At 33.2% G+C, this 27855-nt stretch overlaps 1 protein-coding gene across 5 annotated transcripts in view; it reads left to right on the top strand.

Moving 5' to 3' along the window:
* Positions 1–14013, top strand: part of LOC143080962 (oncostatin-M-specific receptor subunit beta-like) — a 91917-nt gene extending 77904 nt beyond the window's left edge. For 4 of the 5 annotated variants that reach the window (XM_076257176.1, XM_076257167.1, XM_076257185.1 and 1 more), the window contains 9 exons: positions 891–1113; positions 1969–2132; positions 3449–3623; positions 4237–4395; positions 5016–5171; positions 5983–6076; positions 7310–7451; positions 8609–8770; positions 9698–14013. In XM_076257176.1, the coding sequence (XP_076113291.1) occupies positions 891–1113; positions 1969–2132; positions 3449–3623; positions 4237–4395; positions 5016–5171; positions 5983–6076; positions 7310–7451; positions 8609–8770; positions 9698–10600 (2178 nt within the window). In that variant the 3' untranslated portion in view covers positions 10601–14013. Of the gene's footprint in view, positions 1–890; positions 1114–1968; positions 2133–3448; positions 3624–4236; positions 4396–5015; positions 5172–5982; positions 6077–7309; positions 7452–7507; positions 7584–8608; positions 8771–9697 lie in introns of all 5 variants that reach the window. The other variant, XM_076257205.1, reaches the window with a different exon arrangement.
* The last annotated feature ends 13842 nt before the right edge of the window (positions 14014–27855 follow it).

Below are 27855 nucleotides of genomic sequence, written 5' to 3'. Positions count from 1 at the left end.
TGAATTAAACAGGATTTTTCTCAATATCGCCAAAATTATAATAAATTCGCATTTTAGTCTGAAATGACAAAATTGCAATAATAAATGCATGCAATAATTTCTGAATTTACAGTATTTTGAAATAAAATTATTTATTCAAAAGGATAGTTTAGATAATTATGACTATTTAATTAAGACCCGATAATAGTGTATGAGATAAAAATGCTTTTCAACAGTCAATTTGTCTGCAACAGAATTTTGAAGTTTTACCTCTGAGAAAAAAATGTCTTTAACCATGGTTGATTAAAGCAGTGTTTGCTCTTATTATAGAAAAGAAAAAAAAAGGATATTTTGTATCCATACATGACACAACATTGGTACATGTACAGTAAAATACCTCACCAGAGGCGGATTTAGGGAGGGGGGCCAGGGGGCCTGGGCCCCCCCCCCCCTTTTTGGGAAAAAAATTGGTTACTTATATAGGGAATCACTGAAGCGTGACTGGAGCCGGCCCCCTCTTAGGTCAGTCAGTGGGCCCCCACTTATGAAAATTTCTGGATCCGCCACTGCTCACTATTGTCAAAGATAAGAACTGTTATAAGGGCTGTCTCATAACAAAATACATGGGACCCAGGGAGGACTCTTCAAAATCTCATCTACTAGTGAGTGTTTCATAACCTAATGTGTAATATTGCCTCTATAGATGGTTACCCAATTTTAAAAATGCCTTCCCTGTGTACCATGCTTGTTTTAATAGAAAATATTTTAATTTCCTCTTATTGGAAACTTTACATTTGAATTATAAGTTTCAAAGAACCAAACGTATAAAAAAGAAGATGTGGTATGATTGCCAATGAGACAACTATCCACAAAAGACCAAATGTACATGTTTCTGAAAATTTCCTTTACAGCCCATAATGGATAGACTAACAAATGGAGAGATATCAAACTACAAGATTACATCACAGGATTTTGACAAACAGAAATCTCCTGAGGAAATATTTACTGGTACCAAGACATCAGGACAACTTATGTTGATGTCGGGAACAGATTATCTTGTTGATATCCAGGGAGAGACAAAGAAAGGATTATCGCCACACAGAGCCAGTATTCTTATTCTTGGAAAAGATAAAAGTATGTTTGGATTGAAATTGTTAATAAAGAAGTGAAAAAGCCACAACGAAATGTCACTATTTTTTTCTATACATAACATTCCTGTTAAAAAAAGAAGTGAAAATCACAATAAAAAGTCACCAATTTTTTTCATGCACATCATTCCTGTTAAAATAGAAGTGAAAACCACAACAAATGTCACCAACTTTTTCTATGCACATCATGCCTGTTAAAAAAGAAATGAAAACCACCACAAAATTTCACTAATTTTTTCATGAACATCATTCCGGTTAAATATAAAGTTTCATGTCAGAAATATCTTTTTGTCATGATAATTATATGTCCTATTTCGTTAGATTCTTCTACTACATCGAGTGTGATACGATATTTATCCACTGGAGACAGTTAAATATTCAAAATTTAATTGTCGAGAGTGGATAAATATGGTATTACACGAGACTCTAATGATTTTCAAATAATAGGCAGGCAAACTCATTCGTTCTTTTCAAATAGTCTGCAAAAAGATGTGTTCTTTCTATATGCCATCACAATAAGAAATTCAGAGGAAAGCAAGAAAATTCGACGTTATAATCGGACTTTAAGCAATGAAGAACTGAGATCAAACTAACCGCATGTTGATTAAATTTTTTAATACAATAGGTGCTGAAAGGGATAAATTGATGAAGAATTATCAAACTATAGGTCTCATAATATTAGATATCTGTTTACATGTTATTGCTGCATTCGACAATTACAGTTTACTTACAAATATCTGTCAACTCCCTTAAATGTTTAAATTATATATTTGATATCTTGTTCTGGCCATCAAATTCTAAAGCAGATTTATTGTAATCATGGTATTATATTTGATTTCAGAACCACCATACCCAGATCATTTCCTAGTGGAGGCAGAGCAGGCAGCCACATATAACAATCTTTTTCGTTTACATATAAAGTGGCACCAACCAAAGACATCACAACAAATACTTGGTTATACTCTCTTTTGGTGTAAAGGTGCTCAAAGTGATTACACTTGTCTGGTGAGTTCTTATAAAGTCTTTGGATTATACCGTGGAAACAATTATTTGTGTGGCTTCAACTTTTTGGATCGCCCTAAACATGCCTGAAATATTTGCCACTGGACGTTAAGCAACCAAAAATTAATCAATCAATCAACTTTTTGGTTGATTAAAGGAAAATTGCTCTTGAATAAATTCAGCATACAAACATAAAATAAATTGTATTCTGTTGAATGCTAAAATACTTGCTTAGCCTTTACCCATGGACTCTTCAAAAGTAATTCCATACATAATAATAAATCCCTAGCACTGTGAATTCATTTATTTTCATTTAAACGAATCGATTGGAAATTTGATTTTATGGTTTAATTTTCCAAAATTGGTATACAAGCCTATAGAAAGATTTATGCTCATGGTTCACATCAACTCAAAAATCCTTAATTGAAAAAGCCCAAAAAATTCATTTCTGGGTCTAAGTGAGCAAAATATATCTTCTTGATTCTATTCTATATAAGTTTGGTTCATTTATATGTTTCAAAGTTGATTGTGTGACATCCATTTTTGCTGATTTGTTTTTTATGGTTCAGCTGAAAGCTGCCTATGACTGAGTGTGGATTTTTTATTATGCCCCACCTACGATAGTAGAGGGGCATTATGTTTTTTGGTCTGTGCGTCCGTTCGTCCGTTCGTCTGTTCGTCCGTCCGTTCGTCCGTCTGTCCCGCTTCAGGTTCAAGTTTTTGGTCAAGGTAGTTTTTGATGAAGTTGAACTCCAATCAACTTGAAACTTAGTACACATGTTCCTTATGATATGATCTTTCTAATTTTAAAGCCAAATTAAACTTTTGACCCCAATTTCACGGTCCACTGAACATAGAAAATGAAAGTGCATGTTTCAGGTTAAAGTTTTTGGTCAAGGTAGTTTTTGATGAAGTTGAAGTCCAATCAACTTGAAACTTAGTACACATGTTCCTTATGATATGATCTTTCTAATTTTAAAGCCAAATTAAACTTTTGACCCCAATTTCACGGTCCACTGAACATAGAAAATGATAGTGCGAGTGGGGCATCCGTGTACTTTGGACACATTCTTGTTCGTTGTGTTGTAAATCCATTGGTGACTTCCAGCTGTTTTCTGCTCTTTCCCTTGGTACAGTTTTTGCCTTTTTGACACATTCCTGGTTTCCATTCTCAATTTTATTTAGATAATGATTAGAAAATGAAGGAAATCTAACACTTATAATATTGCAAAAAACTTAAAGATTATGGATATGCATATTAAGTAAAATTTCCTATCAAATCATAACTTTAAAAGAATTTTCTTTTTCTCTTTTTGTAGGAACCTATTAAGTGGGCTGTTTTAAAAGGAAACCAGAGAAAATATACCAGAACTGTCAATAAAGATGAAATGAGAAGTTTAATATTTGGTATCTCCATGGAAACTGTTCACCCAACAGGAGATACTGTCAGCAGTGGTATTTTGTGGAACGAATGCATTTTTATGCAGAATGAAAGTGAGTAACAGGTGAACGTGTCAGTACACACACAAGTAAAAAATATTATGTTGTAACTAAATCAAAGGCAAGTCTTTCTGTATCTTAAACATGTAAAACAAAAAAAGAAAAAAAAGTATGAAATAACTAATCTATCTTTACGTAAATTTATTAGATTTAAAAATCGATAAAATGTTAACTTGTATAATGTGTGTAGAGGGTGTTTCTCATTTAGGAGATCACTTATATTGTATTTAAAAGCTACGACATAATCAATTGGTGATGTGATGGTTGCAAGTATACTGACAATGTGTTAGTTGAGCCAGTAAACAGCTGTTTGCAAACACCTCAAATCATCAAATAGATGTTGCATTAGAATACAGGGTGGAAAAATCACAACCAACACTGATTTCAACTGACTTGGCATGTACAATATTCAACTCACATTTGTAGTGTGTATTTATATTTGAAATAAAACTTAGGTTGAAGTCTTACTATTCAACTCACATTTGTAGTGTGTATTTATATTTGAAATAAAACTTAGGTTGAAGTCCTACTTAGTTAGACATTTGTCATGGATATTATAGAATCATTGTAACTGCTCTTTATATCTAAATTCAAATTTGCTTTGCAGGACCTCAACTGGCTCCCAAGAATGTACGAGTTCTTTCATTGGTTGAAGACAACAGTGTGCAAGTAGAATGGGATAAATTTGCATGTTCAGAAATGGGTGGATATATCACAAAGTTTACTGTGTTTTATTGTGAATCAGTGAAGGGTCAAAATTGTAGTGGTGAGTACTTATTGATTACTGTGGATTCATTAATATTCGTTGGATACTAATTTTCGTGGATTTCGTGGGTACAGGGGAACCACGAATTTAAATATACAACGAATTGCAAATTGTCTAAAGGAATGTATGCAGACTTTGCCAAAACCACGAAATTAAATATCCACGAATGTGCAAATTTTCCTCAAACTACGAAAATTAGTACCCACGAAAATAAATGAATCCACAGTATAGATAAATTATGGTCCTTCAATAAAACCTGAGCTTCATTTTAACATGCTTTATGAGGTAAAAATCAGTTATAGATTTGGGGATATTTGGGCGAGCGGCTGCCAAGTAGTGTCCATGCATTTACTCATGAACCATTCAACAAAAGCTTTTGAAATTTTTCTGCAGTTAAAGGTTCTTGAAAGATTCAAAAATGGTGTTTCGAGTCTTGTCTTTGCTGTAACTCATGAACCATTTAACCAAAGCTTTAGAAATTTTAATATGTTGTTACTGATGACAAACTGAGGTCAAGTTCGATATTGATGATTTTCACTTTCACCGTTCAGGAGTTGTGGTTCTTGAAAGATTGAAAAATGGTATATGTCAATCTTTATTTCATTATTTTTATTTGATAGGCACATACCAGTTTGTAAATGTAAATGGACATGATACCAGTGTAGTTCTTAAAGATATGTCACCTAAATCTACATATAGAGTTTGGGTTCAGGCTATGACAAGTGGTGGCTTAGGTCCAGAATCAGATCCAGTCTACACAACTATTCCAGTTACTGGTAAGTCATAAACATAAATTATGATTGCATTGTCAGTTTATTTTTTTACTCACGAGTTTCAATGTCCCTCTGGTATCACTCACCTCTCTTATGGTCAGGGCTATTCCATTATCAATGATTCAGGAGAGTAAGAAGAGACCTTAAAGGTTCACCAATATACAACAAACATTCTTTTAAGATGGTACCAAACACCTTGACTAAAATCAATTTGGCTATTTAATTTTCATACGATTTTTACAAAATAGTTATTTTGACCCTTTGACAAAAATTTAAAAAGTTAAAAAAAAACTTGAACCAAACACTTTCTGGGAAAATTTTCATTGGATACACATAGCAATTTTACAGAGTTATCTCCCTGTAATGTTAGGTATCCCCTTAACTTTGCATAAGTTATGCTGATTTTACAGAGTTATCTCCCTGTAATGTTAGGTATCCCCTTAACTTTGCATAAGTTATGCTGATTTTACAGAGTTATCTCCCTGCAATGTTAGGTATCCCCTTAACTTTGCATATGTTATGCTGACATACAAACATAAATGATTCAAATCCATGATTCAAATCTTCATAACAAATGTTTGTACGGATTTTATTTACTATGGCCTGTGTGCATAAACCATATGTCTTAGCATACAAATTTTTGTATTCTTAAAAAGGGGGATTTAATAGTTTTGATAAATATATGCATATATACATGTTAATTTAAGAAGTATAATGCTTCCCTGACATTTATTATTGTCTTCATTATCTTTTCAATGAAAAAAATGTTATGTTTTTACTTATTTTAAATTATGATTTTTTTTTTATGTTTTAGGTATCTCCTTGACAACAAATGAAATAGCTGGGATTTCCTTGTCTATTCTGGTTGTTGTTTTCCTAGCTTTGATTGGATTTATCTGTGCTTTTAGGTATGTTTAATAAAATTTTCTGTGGTTTGGGTAAATAATTGCAGAATATGTTTTTGTTTCTGATTTATTTAAAGATGAATTGTCACATACAAGGCCAAAAGAGTTTGATTTCTCATGTCTTTGCATGCTTCTGAAAGAAGTTGCCTCCCCTTAAAATTTCCACCATTTTCTTTTTTCAGTGTATTCTGAATGACAGCTGCTAAAATTTCAGCGTCTTGTTTCAGTTGCTCCTCTTATTTCTTTAGAGTCTAAATAAGTAGTATGCGTAGTAAATTTGGGCATAAATTCAATTGTTAAAATGACTCAATTTTATTTGTCTATATTTTGAGAATTGCCAATGGCAATGAAGACTGAAGTAGAAATATTCTTGCTTTTTATACAACTTCAGACTGAATCTTAGACATGTATGCAACTTTTGACCTTTTTAAAAGGTCCTACTTTTTAGGAGAAAATCTGCCTACTTCACAAGTAAGCATAATACCATTTTATCCTGTATTTTATAAGTTCGCTGCAATCCTGAGTTGCCGACATATCCCAATGGGAGGTTTTTGGTTGGTGCATGTAACAGTATTTTATTTAAAATATCATTTTCAAAGTTAACATTAAGATACTTCTGATTATTTTAATGATTTAGCAACAACAGCAACAAATTAGTTTGGGATGTTCTTGCTTAATTCTTCATTGCATCTTTTTCATAAAATTAGCAACTTTTATTTGATATATTTTGTCATTTAATCAGCATTTCTAATTATGGGTTCTTAGTTGTACTTATCTTCCTAGATGTATATGGTGCTCTTTTAGATATTGAAATTGTACCAGCAAGTTAATGAATGATGTAAAGAATAACATGAGATATGGGGGGGGGGGGGGGGGGGGGGGTATTAGCCAATGAGAGAGCAGCCCAATGACTCAACAAAAAAAACATCTTCAGGTTCAGGTCAACATACCTTCTCTACAACAAATCAATTTCGAAATTAAAAAGAGTTGTGTATAATTTTAACAGATTATGATTATATATTTTATTAGATGTGAAATAATAAAAATTAGGGGAAAAAAAACCTGATTAAAAACAACCACTGACTTAGGACAATCGTATGAATATTTTTCAGGATTGAACTAAGTTTTTGTAGACCTGAACTTCAGTCTGTTAATACTGTGACCTCTTGAGAGAGAATTGAAGCTTTTTGTTATCTGAAGTGTATAAATATTTTTCTCTCATGATGATATTTTCAGAAGATGTAGGAGTGCACACAAACCATATGACATCATTTTACCCAACGTAATTTTTAGATGTTATAAAAAAGAAGTGAAAGATCCACAAAATGAAGCAGACGACTTACTCAGTGGCTTACAAAGGGTTCCATTGCCTCATATTGTAAGTGGATAGGCTTTCGCTTGACAGCACATTTATAACTCTCACATTATTTTCAGGAGATGTGCTGCCGAAGTTAAGGAACAGTTCAAGCCATATGATATAGATTTACCCAATGTTCCATTGCCTCCCATTGTAAGTGAATCATCTGTTCTCTTTTTACTTTTATATCCCGTTCCTCAAGTTTTTAGTCTTTATGCATGGGTTAAAATTGCATGTTCTGTACAGGCCATAGAAATTTCTAGATAGTTTTGATGTTTGTTTTTAAAATGATGATAAATGTTAAAATTAAAAAAAAAGACGATCAAAGTTGGATTTTTGGAATGTGAATCAAGAAATTTAATCTGTTTGGCCTTTTAATCGCATGAACCTCTTCCCATCCTTTCCTTTTATTAAAGATAAATGTATTTTTACAATGGTAGGTCCACATGTGTTGTTTTGGTGATGGTGTTTGTAGAAATAGAATTATTTTAATAGTTAGACTTATAGTAGTTAGACTTATCTATATCTTGCTTTTAAACTACATACTGGGAAATAATTATAGAAGATTTGTTTTTAATGCAGCTTTGTGCAAAAACTGCACTATCATAAGATATTGAAAATTAAAACAATCTACGTTTAAAGAACATAAGAAAAATTCTGCAATTGAAATTCTACCTATAAAAATAAATGACACAATTGAAATTTCTCGGTACACAGCCTTATGATGCAGCTGTTCAAGCTAGCTTGAGTATTGATGAGAAAAATCATCTTTATCAAATTTACTTCCCCTTTTTGGTTTCCTCGGTATTAGATATACATGTATTTGATTTTGGATTTTCAAATATTTTGGCCTTGAACATCACTGAGGAGACATCAGTTATCAAAATGCACCTGCAGTTGTAGTAAAATTAGTTTGTTTTATATAGTTCATGTTATATATATCTTATTTTTGACTCAACTGGTCCTTTATCATGTTTATTGAAATACTTTAAAGATTTAATTACACATTTGTGAAAATAGAAAGTAAGAACTATTATACCTACCCATATATGGGAGTTGGGAATGTTCTAAAATCCACAAAATTTTAACTCATAAGTAATTTCACATTATTTTAAAATACAGCATAAATTAATTATTTTCCATCATATGCAAGACAAGTTTTTTTTTCTTTTTTTTAGCCAATGATAAGACCTAGTTCTAAGACATCCCAGTCACCTGACTCAGATGATGACATATATTCAAAGATTCCTGATTTGCCACCGTCACCACCATCGCCAACAACTCCAGAGTCTATGTCCATTGATATGCCACTCATACAAAGCGGTATGGGCTCTCAAAAGGTATGGATACATTTTATTTATTTCAGCTATTCTTTTTCATGACATCTGTATGAATGTGCGTTGAGATGAGTTATATAACTGCCCGTATACAAGGGAACTTTAAAATATAATGAACAAAATGTTTATCGTTATCTCTTGCATCACTGCTACTCTCACTCTGAAGACATATTTTTCAGTATATGAATGTAAAAAAGAGTGCTTGCTTATCTCAGTTTAAAGTATGTAGTTCTATGCCTGTGGCATCACTGCCACCCTCACTTTATGACATTTTGATTGATATGTACCTGCTCAAAACACAAATCAATCTTAGTTCATGGTATGTACATTCATGACTGGTATTGCTGCAACTGACACCAAGAAAATTGATATGACCTTTATAAAGACAAATGTATTGCATGATAATCTACGAACTATATATGTGTATAGATAACATGCAAATCTATCACGCATATCACATGATATTCTTCAAACTATGTATGTGCGTAGATATACTTCTAATCTATCACATTGATTCTGTTGTTTATAAACCTCAAGAGAGTATTTGAATGACGTATATCCAACGGGACAGCAACACTCCTATGACACAAAAACCAGAAGACAAACAGAGGTCAATATATATGCTTTTTAACAACACAGGGGTATCCATAAGGAGGCCATGCCAAATGATATGAATCACAAGTTTTTAAGAGAATTAAGAGAGACTTTAAAATATACCATCAAACTAAATTCCTGACATGACAGAAACATTTAGATATACCAAAAAAACACAAACGACAGAGTTCCTGACTTTCAGATTAAACTAGATTTTGAGATCTCAAACCTTTCCTTTTCTTTGTTAATCTCAATCAGTGAAATAACATTAAAAATCATCAAAGTTTTATATTTTCTCTTGAATTACATTTAACTTCTAAAAGTTTTTTTTTACAGGGTTTATATGGTAAAGGAGGAAAGAATTATATCCCATTTCCAGAGGGCAGTAGAAGTAGTATGGTATCACTGTTCTCACGTCTACAGTTCCCTAGAAATAGTATGGATTCCAGAGAATCACATTACCATGAGAACAAAACTCTTAGTTCATTTAGACCTCGACCTCAAAGAAGTTCGGGTGTTTCGGGTAGTGCTGACGTGTTATCTGGTGTTGTGTCGCCATATAGTTGTGTTGACATTGTGAAATGTCCAAACTCTGAAAAAATTCCACGTAAACATCTGCCGTTTAGCAAACCATGTCATAGTGTAGGCAGTATGGTGGACGACCCCACCTATGATGAGACGAACAATCTATCCATATTATCTAATAAGATAGTGACTCATCCTCCCTGTGATTTTGATTCAGAAGATTCGAGGGAGCATTTTAATATAAAATTACCTCTTGATCGAAGAAAGTACGACCATTTTAACGAGGATACATTGAAAAGTTGTACTTCCAATGAGATTAATTCGGCTTTGGAGGATGATCAAACACAGGATTCGAATGAATCTCATGAAACTGATGACAAACAAATCACGTCATATGTTCAAGATGCGGGACTGTTTGCCGAAGCTGACAATTCTGTTTTCGGTCCTCCTGATAGTAACGGTTACGTGCATGAACCATGCCAAAAATGTTCAAACAATAATGACATCAAAATGATAAATGGGTACATCCCGACAGAAAATATAACACAACTTCTTCCTAATCCGAACATTGTCGTGGATAAAGAAGAAGCAACATATAAAAAAGAATTAAACATTAAACCGGGACCACGGCCCGTAAGTGAAGTCATTAATGTACCTGCTCACTTTTATGGTTCATTGTCGTTGTTAGATGCAGGAACCGCAACAGAGCTTTAATGTATACTGCTACTGACTTCAAAGATATTTCCATTTCATTGTGTAATGTTTAGTTGAAAGTGCTATATGAGAAATTCGACTTGTACAAAAAATATTGATCTTTTTTCTTTTTTTTTACAGTTAATATTTCTATAACTTCCGCATAAGATGTGGATAGCATATTGTATGTTAAAATACAAAAACTTCTGTGTTAAATATTAAGTTTTAATAATTTGTGTATATTATTTGTTTTTATTGACCTTAAAGTATTAAAAAAATTATCAATAAAAAAGATGTGTTTTAACTTTAAATCAAAATTTGTAAAAAAAAATAATATTTGATTAAATATATTTAAATAGCATATTTCTAGTTTTACTTATTATCTTATTTGTATAAATGCAACAATTTTTGTAATTAGGTCAAAGAAATTCTATGTTATATAGAATTACAGATAATTTTATTTTTATCTAAATAAGGACATGAAGGAGTGTTATTTCATATCACTCCTGCTTTATATACTGACACTTTAAATTCAGAAAGTTTTTTCTGAAGATCTGAAAAGTATTTTTTCATGTATTGAACATTTTTTCATGTATTGAACCTGTATGCGTGTCAATGAGAGACGGGGAAACATTGACCTATTGACCTTCCTGCTATTTTTCTTTTTCCATTACTGAATATCATGGACATTATTTTAAAATTTCGCATGAGAAAATTTGTTAAGTAAATAGGTCAGTGGGTCAAAAGTAATAAAAATTTAAATAGCAATAAAACTTATATTAATCGGAGGTTAATAATTTATCTATTTAATAACTTGATCATTATGGTACAAAAATATTTATAAAAAATTAATATGTGTTAAGACTGTTTGGTTATATAATAAATAGACAGAGCTCCAGACACATTTTTTTGTGTTAATCAAAATATTTCATTATTTCGATAGTTCACGTTTATGGAGAAGGCCTTCAAATAAGAATGAAATTATACATGTACCAATTTATTTATTTTTGCAAATTAGATCAAAATCAGGCAACCTTTTAAAGTTAAAAAACTAATGAATATGGTACCATTTGAGAGTGTAATAATGCAGAAAGGAGGATTTTCCTATCTGCTTTATATATGTTTAATATATGTTCTTGGTTGTGATTATCTACAAAGACATTCCTTATCGGACCATTGTTTATATGTTACTTCATGAAAAATAACTTGTGCTGAAGTGCTGATGAAGGGTTTATTTTCAGTATATTGTCAGCTTTAAAATGCTTAATACCTTCAATATATTTAAATTTCATACAAATATTGAATAAATGATTTTAAAGAAATTTAGGAAATATATACATATTGTAAGAATTGTGATCTACAAATGATTTTTTTTTCTGAAGATCTGAAGAGTATTTTTTCTTTTCTTGAACATTTATTATCAAGATAATTTATTTTAATGCATCTTATAATAAAATTCTAATATCTCCTTGCGAAATACATTTTTGCTTGAATGTTCCTTCCATTTGAAATGTAAAGGATAGCATAAAACCAATCAGTTGGTGCTTTTCCAAATTCACCAATTATTTTCAAAAAACTGTTGTTTAAGGATGTACTTAGGTGATATTAGATGAAATTAAATAAATTAATAATTTGAAATTGATACTATAAGCTGAAAGAGTATTAGCTAAGGGTCAGAATAAGTTAAAATTATTGATAGGTCATGGAGCTCCTTTTCGAGATATTTGATTCATAAAATATGGCGGGAAAATGCTGACTCGAACTTTTACCTTATATTTGCATTGGTATAATATGGGTCTCAAATCAAAAGAAAGTTAATCAAGAATCTGCTTAAATTTTATCAAATGACCTTTTATGAGCTATTAAGTCTTATATTAAAGATAAGTAGGTGTTATGGGGCAAAAATATTTTACCTTGTATCATATGGGAAAACACAAAGGAGTCTGAATATCTGACACAAATTCTAAAACCTCACCCAAGTACATCCTTAACCTCTAGATTTTTTTTCAACCAAAAAAACTAAATGCAATAATTTTTTAAATACAAAAAAGTTGTATCAAAAACATGTCCCAGCAAATTCACTAAATATTTTTTGTTATCGGATTTCATTGTACATGTACTATCAATCTCTTTCACTTTTATTGCAACATTTTAATAATATAATTTTGAAATTCGAAACTGCCCAAAGCATAATAAACAATTTCTGTACTAAACTTTGTCATGTATTGAAGAAAATCAATTCAAATTTCTACCTCAATCATATATTCTAATGATTTGGCCATTTGAAGAATTTTTCAAACCATAACTTAAATCGGTCAAATATATCAGTATTAAAAACCAATACATGTTCTAATGAATTCAATGCATACTTTTGTATTGAAAATAGTTGATAATCTCAAATTGATCAATTTACCAACTGTTTCTCTTTGTTTAAAGTAGAACACAAAATGCAACAAGACAGTAACATCTGATTATGCTTGCTTTTTTTTTAATTGAAAAATATTCTTCATAGAGAAAAGACTGAATATATATGCAGATTCTTTACTGCCATGAGCATATTTTCATTTTATTTTACCTCCAAGCACTGGGCATTAAATGACAGCGATTATTATGAATTTTTTTTTCAATTTAATGTGCTTCCGGGGCTCAGACAATTTGAAAAGTGCTTGTACATGTTGTGACCAGCACATGTAAATGTGTGATATTGTAACAATAATGGTTGTGACATATGTGCATTAATATATTTATGTAACATATGTAAAATTTATATATTTATTGTCTTATTTGTATTTTAAGGTTGTGATTTTCATATACATAATCAAGTTGTTGTTTTCATTGGCTTTCATATTATGAATATTCTCATTAGGGTATGATATGTTTACACTCATCAAAACATTTAATATATGGACTATTCAAAAGCTTTACCAAAGTATGATCATCTACAGGAAAATTTTACCCTCTCCTTTTTATATAAGTTATACTTTTTCTTTCATTTGAAAGAAATAAGTAATTTAAAAAGAACCAAAATGTTCTTTAATGAACCTTATTTTGATTTTTCAGCTGTCCTGTTTTAAATTATTTAAAAGTTGAAAAATCAATCAATGTATATGGTGATGATACATGATTTGAACTTTGATATATAAAACAAATAGATAAGAAAAGAAAAAATATTTTTATCTAGTTATTTTCTACTTTACTTTTATTGTTAATGAAGAAAAAAGATGATTTCAAATTTTTGCAACTCTATCGTTTCAAGGTTTGCTAAAATAAAATGGAATAAGATCTGAATAAAATTCATTTCATTTTGAATTTAATTGTCATAATATACCGCTATGAGATTGAATATTTTTATTACATTAATTGAGTTTTAGACATTGTTTGTATGTTTATTGCTTTTTCATTTGTTGAAACAGCAAATAAAATCATAAAACTTATTTGTTGTATCATTTCATGATAGTCGGGCCATAAAAAATAATAGGTTTGTTTGCCCAAACGCTACCTACCCAGAAAAAAGCTGCCTACTCAAAATCTAAATTTTAATCAGATAGGCATGAAGACTAATAAAGACCTGATACTTCAATTTCTCTTTTTGAAAAAAAAAAGAAAATGCCTACCTACCTACCCACTGTCTCAACATTCGGGTAGGGTTTGGGCAAACCAAAATATTTTTAATTTTGGCCTCAATGATTATAAAAAGTCAAAATTAAGGCAGACACAATAGTTTCCTTTGAAGTTTCCTTTATCCAGTTCTGAAATGTCCTCGGATATGCATAACCCCCAAATGATGTGTTATACACATTAGGCGGGTCGCCCTATAGTGATCAGTCCGTCCGTAACACTTTAACTTTGTGTCCGCTCCATATCTAGAGAACCATTATGATTTCATACTTTATACTTTACATGTTTATTAACCACCACCAGAGGGCGTGTCATGATGTATGTACAACTTCCTAGGTCAAAGGTCAAGGTCAAAAAACTTTGGTTTCAGTTGACAACCCTGTGTCCTGTGGTGAAGATCGTGTCCGCTCTATATCTTGAGAACCGTTATGATTTCAAAGTTTATACTTGACATCCATTTTAATCAACACCAGAGGGTGTGTCATAATGTATGTACAACTTCCTAGGTCAAAGGTCAAGGTCAAAAACTTTGGTTTCAGTTAACAACCCCGTGTCCTGTGGTGAAGATCGTGTCCGCTCCATATCTAGATAACCATTATGATTTTATACTTAATACTTAACATGTTTATTAACCAACACTAGAGGGTGTGTCATGATGTATGTACAACTTCCTAGGTCAAAGGTCAAGGTCAAAAACTTTGATTTCAGTTGACAACCCTGTATCCTGTGGTGAAGATCGTGTCCGCTCCATATCTAGATAACCGTTATGATTTCAAAGTTTATACTTGACATCCATTTTAACCACAAACAGAGGACGTGTCATGATGTGTGTACAACTTCCTAGGTCAAAGGTCAAGGTCAAAAAAACTTTGGTTTCAGTTGACAACCCTGTGTCCTGTGGTGAAGATTGTGTCCGCTCTATATCTTGAGAACCATTATGATTTCATACTTTATACTTTACATGTTTATTAACCACCACCAGAGGGCGTGTCATGATGTATGTACAACTTCCTAGGTCAAAGGTCAAGGTCAAAAAACTTTGGTTTCAGTTGACAACCCTGTGTCCTGTGGTGAAGATCGTGTCCGCTCTATATCTTGAGAACCGTTATGATTTCAAAGTTTATACTTGACATCCATTTTAATCAACACCAGAGGGTGTGTCATAATGTATGTACAACTTCCTAGGTCAAAGGTCAAGGTCAAAAACTTTGGTTTCAGTTAACAACCCCGTGTCCTGTGGTGAAGATCGTGTCCGCTCCATATCTAGATAACCATTATGATTTTATACTTAATACTTAACATGTTTATTAACCAACACTAGAGGGTGTGTCATGATGTATGTACAACTTCCTAGGTCAAAGGTCAAGGTCAAAAACTTTGATTTCAGTTGACAACCCTGTATCCTGTGGTGAAGATCGTGTCCGCTCCATATCTAGATAACCGTTATGATTTCAAAGTTTATACTTGACATCCATTTTAACCACAAACAGAGGACGTGTCATGATGTGTGTACAACTTCCTAGGTCAAAGGTCAAGGTCAAAAAAACTTTGGTTTCAGTTGACAACCCTGTGTCCTGTGGTGAAGATTGTGTCCGCTCTATATCTTGAGAACCGTTATGATTTCAAATATAATACTTGACATCAACACCAGAGGGTGTGTCATGATGTATGTACAACTTCCTAGGTCAAAGGTCTGTCTGTCTGTTGGTCTGTCCATCGCTAACAAATTTGATCCACACTATATTTTGAGAGGACAGCTGTTATTATTTCATACTTTATACCTGACAAACATTTTCAACTTAACATATATATTAACCAACACCAGAGAATGTGTCATAATGTATGCATCCTAGGTCAAAGGTCAGTCCGTCGGTCTGTCCATCCGTTCGTTGTTCTTAACACATTGTGTCCGCTCTACCTCTCGAGAACTGTTAATATTTCATACTTTATACTTGACCGTTTGTCGGTTTGTACATGACACCAGAGTGTGTGTCAAAGGTCCGTCCGTCGGTCTGTCCATCTGTTTGTTGTTCTTAACAAATTGTGTCCGCTCTACCTATCGAGAACCGTTAATATTTCATACTTTATACTTGACCGTCTGTCTGTCGGTTTGTACATGACACAAGAGTGTGTGTGACACCAGAGTGTGTGTCGATGTGTCAAATAATGCTTCATATCAGATTATCCATACAACTTATTTACCCCACGTTATTGACAGCGGGGCCCACAGAGATGGCTCCCATCTCAATGGTATCTAGTTTTCCCTCTGTCCATCTATCAAATGATTTTTTTCTCAGGAACTACAGATCAGTCCTTGTGGTTATAAAATTTGGAGCAAGATTATCAAACTCTGACTGGGAAATCAACCAAATAAAGTATTGAATTGGTGTTTTGATCAAAAGTTTGAACTGTTTTGTACTGAGTAAAATATTATGACTGAGGTCTACCATACCTTGTGAAAAGTAAAACTGAAGTAGTACTGAACTCAGAGGAAAATTCAAAATTGAAAGTCCCCACTCTAATGGCAAAATCAAAAAGCTTAAACACATCAAACGAATGGATAACAGTTGTCATAGTTCTGACTTGGTATAGGCATTTTCTTATGCAGAAAGTGGTGGATTAAACCTGGTTTTATAGCTAGCTAAACTTCTACCAAATTGACGTTTTGTTAACAAATTTTGTACTCTGTGTACTAAGTAAAGTTTTATGACCGAGGGCCCAGAACTACCTGAAATAATACCCAAAAGACTCGATTCTGGAAAATCAAACATAGGTATCAAGTATTATGTGAGCATGTTGTACCTTGTGATTTATTGTCAATTTCATCTCTCATCAACTTTCTTTTGACAGTACTCATAGCAGGGGTATCATGAGAGAGCAATAGCACATACCAGCTTGTTTATCAGTCCCCTACTGACAAGGTCAAAAGGGAGTCTGTCTGTCTGTCTGTCTGTCCGTCTGTCAGTCAGGCAAATCAGTTTTCCACTTTTTGTCGAGCCTGCAACTTTTGTTGCAGTAAGCTCGACATAGGTATAGTGATCCAGCGGCGGCAGCATTAGCTAACTTCTTAAAAGCTTTATATTTTAGAAGGTAGAAGACCTGGATGCTTCATACTTTGTATATAGATGCCTCATGTTACGAACTTTCTGTCAGTCACATGTCCAATGTCCTTGACCTCATTTTCATTGTTCAGTGACTACTTGAATAAAAAGTTCAGAATTTTTGTAATGTTAAATTCTCTCTTATTATAAGTAATTGGATAACTATATTTGGTATGTGCGCACTTGACCTCGACCTCATTTCATGGATCAGTGAACAAGGTTGAGTTTTGGTGGTCAAGTCCATATCTCAGATACTATAAGCAATAGGTATAGTACACTCGGTGTATGGAAGGACTGTAAGGTGTACATGTCCAACTGGCAGGTGTCATCTTACCTTGACCTCATTTTCATGGTTCAGTGGTTATAGTTAAGTTTTTGTGTTTTGGTCTATTTTTCTAATACTGTATGCAATAGGTCTAATATATTTGGTGTATGGAATGATTGTAAGGTTACTGACAGATGTCACCTGACCTTGACCTCATTTTCATGGTTCAGTGGTCAAAGTTAAGTTTTTGAGTTTTGGTCTATTTTTCTAATACTTTATGCATCAGGTCAACTATATTTGGTGTATGGAAATATTTTATGATCTATATGTCTGTTACGCAGGTTTTAATTGACTTTGACCTCATTTTCACGGTCCATTGCTAAGTGTTAAGTGTTTGTGTTTTGGTCTGTTTTTCTTAATTTATAAGCAATAAGTCAACTATATTTGTTGTATTGAAGAATTGTTAGCTGTACATGTCTGCCTGGCATGGTTCATCTGACCTTGACCTCATTTTCATGGTTCATTGATCAATGTTTCGTTTTCTTGGTAAATGTTGCGTTTGTGTGACAGTTGTAATAAAGCTTTATATTTAGGTCTATCAACATAATATCAATGATTAGAAAAGAAGGCGAGACATTTCAGCGTGTGCACTCTTGTTTCTACAAGCTTAAAGATATTGATTTGATATTTGATATATTGTTTTATCATGACGAGAAGCAGATCATTACGAATTTTTTTCAGTGTTGATAATTTTGTGCACAGTTATGGTCCCTGTTCTAAATATTGTTTACCTGTTTTTTTAATATTAGCAAAAAAGATTAACAAAAAAAAAATGAACTAAGTCTTAAGCCAAATTTAAAAACAGGAAGTCTATTGAAACTGACAAATCCAACAATATCAATCAACAGACCAAGTGAAAAACAAATGCATAACAGATAATTGTGGGTTTATCCTCAGGTTTTTAAGCTAGCTGAACCTCCAACGCATATAAAGGTTGTAACATTACATTGACAAAACTGGTTTAGGGATCCAAACAGGCATAATTAGTTTGTATAACAATACTTTGGATCCAGCAGCCAAAATTGTGTAAACATACATCACAGACATACTACGCAACTGACCAAAATATTAAAACAAACAAATTCTGGCGTGCAACAGATTTTTTTCGACAACTGGTCAATCTTAAGCTTTCTGTGGACTTCTGTTTGTCATTTTTTCATATTTGTTCAATTTGGAGGTTTGGTCTTTCAACAGACTATTGGAATCCCAATGGGTACCAATTGCGCTCCTCTACTTGCAGATTTGTTTTTGTATTCCTATGAAGCAGAATTTATCCAAGGACTTGCACATAAATTAGCCCAGTCTTTTAACTTCACCTTTCGGTATATTGATGGTGTACTGTCTCTTAATAATAATACATTCAGTGATCACTTACATTTAATATATCAAGTGAACTTGATATTAAAGATACTACCGACACAGATAAATCTGCTTCATATTTAGACCTTTTTCTCGAAATGACTACTGTTGACAAATGCGATGATTTTAATTTTCCTATAGTCAACTTTCCATTTCTGTGTAGCAACATCCCAGCGGCACCATCATATGGAGTACATGTATCTCAATTGATACGTTACTCTAGAGCTAGCTCAAAGTACGTTGATTTTGTTGAACGAGGTATTTTGCTTTCTCAAAAGTTGCTAAGATAGGGCTATGAATCAATCAAATTAAGGTCATCACTCAAGAAGTTTTACAGTCGCCATCATGAGCTGATTGGCCATTATGACAAAAGTGTGTCAGAAATCATATCTGATATTCTTCTTCAGTCATAATAACCCTCCATCATTAACGAACTGACAAAGAAATTACACGACAGGTGCCATATACGGTGCAGGAAATGCTTACCCTTTCGGGGCACCTGATTTCACTCCCAGTTTTTAGTGGAGTTCGTGTGGTGGTTTCTTATTTATTTTTTTATAATTATTGATGTAAATGTCCTTTGGTTTTGTGAGTCTTTGTTTACTCCTTGGTTTTAATTGTTATTGTCTTTTTCCTTTATGGGTAAAGATTGCACAAAACGCAGTAGCTTATACTTAGATATTCAAGTAACGAAGTTACAATATGACAACTTTATCAATTACCATACTTATCAAAAACAGTTTACATAAGTATTGCATGATGTATGAATCTGTGATAAAAATCATTTCAACCATGAACAAAGGAAGATAACTCCAATTAAAATTTGTTATTTGCCTAGGATAATACAGTTCAATTATATATTTTTAAATTCGCAAAATTGCAAAATGAAAGCAATCCCCGTCAGTGCTCACAAGCACCTTGATTCTTTTTGCCATGTTGTCTCTTTTCTTCCATTTATGGTATTTATTTGACTTTTGCCCTGAGTGCCATACTGAGGGATTGGCATATTATTGTCGTCATCAATGTAAACTTTTTCAAACATCTCAAAACCACAGGACCAATGCACAAGTATTAACTGAATGATCCTTAGAGTAAGTGGGAAAGAGACAGTACCCTAACAAAAGAGCAGAACACAGCCGAATGCCACAAATGGGTCTTCAATGCAGTTGGAAGATCCTGCAAACCCCCCTCCCCCCCCCCCCACCAATCAATCAACATGAAAAGAATGTAATTGTCTACCTTTATCCCATTTCTAGATGGCTATTATAGTGGTTATTTCTCATTTACTTCTTTTTTTTTTTAAATCTATAACAGTAGAAACTGCATTAAACAAAAATGATCTGCAATTTAATATATACTTTTGACAGGTGAGCATTTAAGGCTATAAGGAATCTCTTTACTCATTTAGAATAAAAATCATGAAATATTTGTAGCTACTGTTTTAATAAATATGGTAAATGGCATTAACTTTCAGAATAATGACCTTATATTAGAAAAAAACATTGAAGGATTACTGTACTACCTTGGAGCCTGAAAAGTTGCCTTGGAAGTAAAATATATGATCTAGGTGTTATTTGCATTATGATAATGAAAACAAAATGTTTCATAAAGAAGAATAGCTATAATTACAGAACTTTAAAAAAAAATGTATAATAATTGTATCAGTACAAGAAAATATAGAGAATGCTGGAGATAACTGTCAAATGTTTTTAATTTCTACGAAAATATTTACATAATAGTTCTTGAAAAACTGGTCATTATCGTGATATATAGACTGCCCTTAGGACAGTGGTATTGACTAAGATAGTGATAATGACTGAGCCGAAGGCGAGGTCATTATCGCTGTCCCAGTCAATACCACTGTTCTACGATGGAATTTATTACTGAAGAATAATGAATGTCATGTGGTCCCTTTTTATCCAATAAGAGAAGCTTATTCTTAACTGATATGAAATAAACTCACTTATTGACCGCTATTTTCAAATAGGCTAACGTTAAGAAGGTCTTGGGTTTGATCATTGACCCGGTATTGGTACTCGCTGCTTCACTGATAAGTAGAATGAAGTTTGAACTAGCATATTTATTAACATGGATTCTCTGTAAATATCAACCATGCCACATATAGGTCGTGGCACGCATAGTCTCAGAAAAGCTTCAAACTTTGTCAGTTAATACACTTTTATGGATAAATGAAAAAAATATATTGATATTGTTGATATGGACCATGGTTGCCATGGTAACAGGATATTCTAATTTAACCTTCAAAATTGCTCTTTTTCAACTATGAAATAGGTCTACTTTGAGCATTAATATCCACTTAAATAACAATATATTAGTAAAAATACCTATTATTTATATGAATATCATTACAAATTGATATAATGATTGAATTTAAAAATATAAAATATTTTATGTTACCCTGATTTGATCCTTGGATACATGGAAGACTTCAACAGGTATATAAAATACCCAATTTAGACAGTTTTTGAGGATGTGTAGCAAATTTACGCATCCATGTTGGAATATGGCATTATACTTTCCTTTGAGGCAACATATTATAGTTTCGATATATGGAATAAAATGCTTGGGGATCTTGTTTCCAAGAGCGGTAACCATGGAAACAAAAAAGTTAAATTTTCAAATTTTTATCAGTTTTTTCATTAAAAAATGCAATTAAAAAGTTAACTAATAACTTATTTAATCTTACATAACTGTTTATTTATTATTGACAGGAGAAATTCAACTTAATGACAAATAATAGGTCTGTTGCTATGGAAACGGGGCTTTCAAAATTGCAATTTTTAGCGAAATATTGTAAAAATTTGTAAAATCTGCAAATTTAGAAAAAAAACAAGATTAAAACAATTTGAGAATTATAATGGGATTATATAGACTAAAGTTTAAGGTCAACTTAAATCTGGCAATGAAAATGGTTACCATGGAAACATATGGATTATATCTGGAGATCTGCAATAAGGTCTAACATGTCATTGTTTTGACTCAAATAAACATCAACACTATTTATTTGTTGCAATAATTTTGAAATGTAAATATTTAAAATGCTAAAACATATCTCATGTAAACATTATAAATGGGTTCAATGTTGTCAAGATGTTTTCTATAGCCTTGATATGCAAAAGAAGACTACTAGTTCACAGATTTAAGTTGAAGCAACCGTTTTGTCTTACTAAAAAAAAGATTTGATGAGCAAATGTTCAACATGTCTGTCTAGTAAAAAGCAGGGCTTATAATTATGCTCTAACCCGTATATGCATGATATACTTGTCGCTGGACGTTAGACACCAAACCAAGTTCGTCATTATCAGCCTTGTATCTACAATATTGATTAAATCATTCACACTATGAAGTTTAAGATTTATAACAGTATGTGTTATGAAAAGTTTGGGCCATCATATTATAAGTTATATGGTTCGCTACTGACCCCATACGGATCCATAGAGGGTTAGTAAAATCCATAGGGGGTGAGGCCGGAGGCCGAGTCCCCTATGAATTTTATTCACCCTCTATGGATCCGTAGGGGGTCAGTAGTTAACCGTATAACGAATTTATCGGACGCTGGTCTTTTTCTGCGGCGTTTTGTTGAAAAATAAACAATGAAACAGAACAACATTAATAGATGACGTCGCCATTAACGCGTCATGAACCCCATATGAAACTTACTAACCCCATACGGTCTCATAGGGGGTCACCACGTGACGGTATTTAACCAATCACAACGTGATAATTCATCTGTGGTCCGATAATTGTAGATAGTCTGTTCTGTATTTTTGTTTATACTTTTCTTACTAGGAGAAGCGACAGGTTGCTTAGTAAAGTAGTAGTAGAAGTAATCAGTAAGTAGAAGTAGAAGAAGCGGCATTTCAGTATCAATGCAAGTTGACCTAGCATTAGTTCAATAAGAAGCCGTAATGGCATCAGCTTAGTAAGAAGATCAGAAGTAGGCAAAGCAGCAGCTGAGTTAGTAGTAGCAGAAGTAGCAGAAGCTCCGTAAGGAGCAGTATAGAAGTCACTGAGAAATGCAGCACAGTAAGTATAGTAGAATCAGCAGTGGCTCAGTTAGTAGGAGTCAAAGTCAGAGTAGCAGCTTCGTAAGTAGTAGAAGTCACAATAAGAATTAGGGCAAATAAAATAAAAGATGTGTGTTTCCTATTACCCTATCCTCCCTATATGTTAAGCTCAAAAATAGCCTATCCTAAAGGTTATTTTGTAATTTTTCAATAAGCACTGTTAAAGTCTGAATGTCCTTGATATAGACCCAATTTAAAAAAAAAAAGGTAAAATAAAAAATAATCCCTACCTACCCTATTTTTTTTATTTATTTTTTTTGAAACAGTGGCGGATCCAGAGGGGGCGTTGAGGGCCTCCCCCCCCTTTTGATTGGACTTCTTTTTTTTTTTTTTTTTTTTTTTTTTTTTTTTGTAAAATAATAAATAAGAGTAGACTTCTTGAACTTTGTCATTTTCCATGTATTCTAGTATTTTTTTTTCGACAATTCTTCACTTATAAAGTTATTTTTCGCTGGAATTTACTGATTGTCAAAGTCATGTGATTCGCTATGGTGGAGTTGACCAGTGCCCGGTCGAACAAACGTCACTCAGTCATTTTGAAATTCAAATTACAGTAATACATTGCTTAGGCTGAGGATGACAATTATGATACCTTCTAAGCGACATAGGATTGAGCAAGAACGTATTGGCTTCTATTTCACTATTCCACTAAACAGAAAGTAATACTCATGAAAAAAAGTTCCACAGCAGTATTACTTTAACTACGAAACTGAACATGTTGACCTTCTGTTGTTGTTTTTTCTATGGTCGGGTTGTTGTCTCTTTGGCACATTCCCCATTTCCATTCTCAATTTTATTAGCCCCAAACGCCAAGCCTATTAAAAAAACACATCGCTGAATAATGATCCCAAGTCTGTATAAGCTCTAGCGGTACGAACCATTTGATTTGAGGAGGCAGTCTTAGATATTTGAGAAAGAAAAAAATGACTTTGTTGTTTTGCCATAAACAAGTTATGGCCGGAACTGGATTGAAAACAATAATCTTGTCCACTTTATTGCTATTAGAAACAAAAATTTCCAACAGAATTATTTAGCATTAAATGAGCACGATGAATAAAAACGGGCGTATTTTTTTTTTGTGGCCGGGTTTGCAGGTATGATCAAATTGTCTGATATGCCGAACTGATGTATTAAATACTTTTTTCAAGACCAAACTGCAAACTGCCTGCTGGGTGCGGCCTTTCTGTCTCCATTTGTCGACCCATTCATAAATTCGTTGTCATAAGACTCATTCGTAGGCTTTGGTTGATTTGAAGCCCCTCACTTATTTTTTTGGGGTAAAACAATTCATCAAAACATTGGGATAAAAATTGGTTGTTTGTCTTTTTTAACTCTTGTTGGTCGTATTGTAAATTCCATCGAATAGCCAGGTGTATATCTTGTATACAACAAGAAATATGTGAGGTCCTGATGACTTAACTTACAACATGTACAACATGTACAAACCGGCGAGAATTTACAATGTCTATTTTTTACTGACAAGTCCCACATCAAATTTATCAATACATGACTTTGGATCCATACTATCATTTTATGAAAGACAATTAATAAGGAGAATACAGTATCGAACATGTCCAACCCCTACGCTTTACAGCAACTACAAAATAAACATTCCCCACGACAGGAACCGTTTAATAATTGCATGTTACACTTATTTTATGTTTTTTAGCCCCAAAAAGTCCCAATTTTTTTTTCTTTAAAACCTTCGCCCCCCCCCCCCCCTTCAAAAATTCTGGATCCGCCCCTGTAAAAAAATGTAATAGGAAACAACTATTATTTTATTTTGCCTTAGAAGTAGCAGCTCAGTAAGAAGTTATAATGGTAGGCAAAGCAGCTCAATAATTGGCAGTGAAAGTCAGAGAAGCAGCAGCTCAGTAAATACAGTGTAGTAGTAAAAAGAAGTATTAGAAGCAGGTCAGTAATAGTAGGTAGAAGCCAGCGAAGCAGCAGCGTAATAGGAGGAAGTAAACGATAGAGAAGAAGTAGAATTAAGTGAAATAAGAGAAGAAGAAAAAACCAGCTCATTAAGTTGAAGTAGAAGCAGCAGCTATATATATATAGTAATTAAGAAAATTGGACGAAGTAGACTTATTTTAAGCATCTCATTGTTTATGAATATATAGAAGTCAGCGAAGCAGCAGGTCAGTATGTAGTAGTGACTGGTCAAGCCGCTCAATAAACTGTCTTAGAAACAGAAGCTCAGTATGGAGTAGTGGAAGTAGTAGAATCAGACCAGTAAGTAGTAGTAGAAGTCAAAGAGACTTTCTGGAATATTCTGCATTTAACTTTTAATTGATTATAGCTTGCATTTACGAAATAAGTACAATGTATACAGTCAAGCTTACTCACATTGTTTAAATCAAATGCTAAGACGAAGGCAACCATGTTATAGAGAGAAACAGCCACTTTGGTAAAATAACCTCCTTCTTTGTTTCATTGGCTTACCTTGTGACTATTATACAAATGCTAAGTCGAAGGCAACCATTATAGAGAGGAACAGCCACTTTGGTCAAATAACCTCCTTCTTTATTTCATTGGCTTACCAAGTGACTATTATACAAATGCTAAGACGAAGGCAACCATTATAGAGGAACAGCCACTTTGGTAAAATAACCTCCTTCTTTGTTTCATTGGTTTACCCTGTGACTATTGTACTACTGTATAATAGTCCCAGTCTTACCATTTCCACTCCACTTTAGTTTGCATATTTTCAGTACTGATAAAAGGGAATCATTATACTGAGTTTTGAAAATACCAAGGATTTGTATAGTTAACTTTAACTATACAAATCCTTGAAAATACGAAAAATTATGGCAACAAGAAGAACATTATTTCAATCAACCTGTAAACGTCCCAAACCAACTTATTGTTATGCGTTTAATTTTCTGCATTGGCTAGAGGTATAGGAGGAGGGTTGAGATATCACAAACATGTTTAACCCCGCCGCATTTTTGCGCCTGTCCCAAGTCAGGAGCCTCTTGCCCTTGTTAGTCTTGTATTATTTAAACCTTTATAGTTTCTTGTGTACAATTTGGAGTTTAGTATGGCTTTCATTATCACTGAACTAGAATATATTTGTTTAGGGGTTAGCTGAAGGACGCCTCCGGGTGCGGGAATTTCTCGTTGCATTGAAGACCTGTTGGTGACCTTCTGCTGTTGTCTGCTCTATGGTCGGGTTGTTGTCTCTTTGGCACATTCCCCATTTCCATTCTCAATTTTATTAATTCAAATGTTCTACACATCATGAAAACATATCAACATGGTTAGTTCAAATGAGAGGAAATAAAGGCAGACATGTCTGTAATAATTGTACCTTATAGTTATATTTATGTATGTTTTCTATGACTATGTAAGGGAGCTACCATTTGATTTTTATGGGGGGCTAGGATGAAAAATTTTGTCCTGCATTTTTTTTTTAGCTGTAATCTCTGTCCTGCCTTTTTATTTTTCACTCTGTTCGGTCCTGCCTTTTTTTTTAGTTTATCCTGACTTTTTTTTTACCTAAATTGTCGTCCTGACTTTTTTTTTTTGCAAGTGTCTCATCCTGCCTTTTTTTTTTACTCAAAACTCCTGTCCTGCCTATTTTTTTCAAATTTCATCCTAGCCCCCCCATAAAAATCAAATGGTAGCTCCCTAATTGTCGTAATCATCAGGTAGAACATTCCATAAAACAGCAGCTTCAGATTTAAGAAGTTCTGACCATAGGTTGATGTTCGAACCCTAGGTAGAATATTTAAATTTTTTATTTACAATGATCAATCTTTCAACAGGTCGAGAACTCTAGATTTCCTGACGTCAGAATATAATAGTAATTTCCCAGACACAAGTCCAATACGGCCTTGAAAAACTTACCAATCGACTCAATGAACTACACTGTACATTGAATGCATTATGGGCTACTACGAGTTTAATACTACTTGAAAACACGTGGAATTAGTAGGACAACTGTCAACTAATAAAGTATCTGGGACTCTCAAAATAAATGTTTTTGTTCTGCGAATATGTTTATTGTAAAATAAATTTGGCCCGTAATTCCGCAACTGTTGGTACCATTATCCCCAAAATCAACCTAACCTTTCTTTGGTTGTGATGAACCTTCTTGGAAAATTTCATGGAGATCCAACATTTACCACAAAAAGGAAAGTGCTATTGACGATTAACAAATGCAACAAATGAGAGACGGGAGATACCAACGGGATAAACAATATCGCAAGTCGACAACAAACTGACATGTTTAACCCCACCACATTCTCTATGTATGTGCCTGTCCCAAGTCAGGGGCCTGTAATTCATTGGTTGTCGTTTGTTTATGCGTTATATATTTGTTTTTCGCTCTGTTTTGTACATAAATTAGGCCGTTAGTTTTCTCGTTTGAATTGTTTTGCAATGTCATTTTTTCGGGGCCTTTTATAGCTGACTGTGCGGTATGGGCTTTGTTCATTGTTGAAGTCCGTACGGTGACCTATAGTTGTTAATTTCTGTGTCATTTTTGTCTCTTGTGGAGAGTTGTCACATTGGCAATCATACAACATCTTCTTTTTGATATTGACAACGCCATAACACAAAAAAAGAGACAAACTGCAGACTACAAATAAGAAAACTAGAGACTGATCATGAGCAACTTAAACCAAACGAGTGCTCTACAAACGACACCCGTCGTTTTAGTCATGGTGGTACAAATTAAATTACAGATATAATTTGGCCGGTCACATTCGAGGAAAAGAGCATCACAATTCTCTAAGCGGAATAACTTTGACTTGGAACTTGGATCAATAAGTTAGTAAG

This window comes from Mytilus galloprovincialis, chromosome 1 (genome assembly GCF_965363235.1).
Source record: "Mytilus galloprovincialis chromosome 1, xbMytGall1.hap1.1, whole genome shotgun sequence".
NCBI lineage: Eukaryota > Metazoa > Mollusca > Bivalvia > Mytilida > Mytilidae > Mytilus > Mytilus galloprovincialis.
This window is presented reverse-complemented; position numbering and strand designations above follow the sequence as displayed.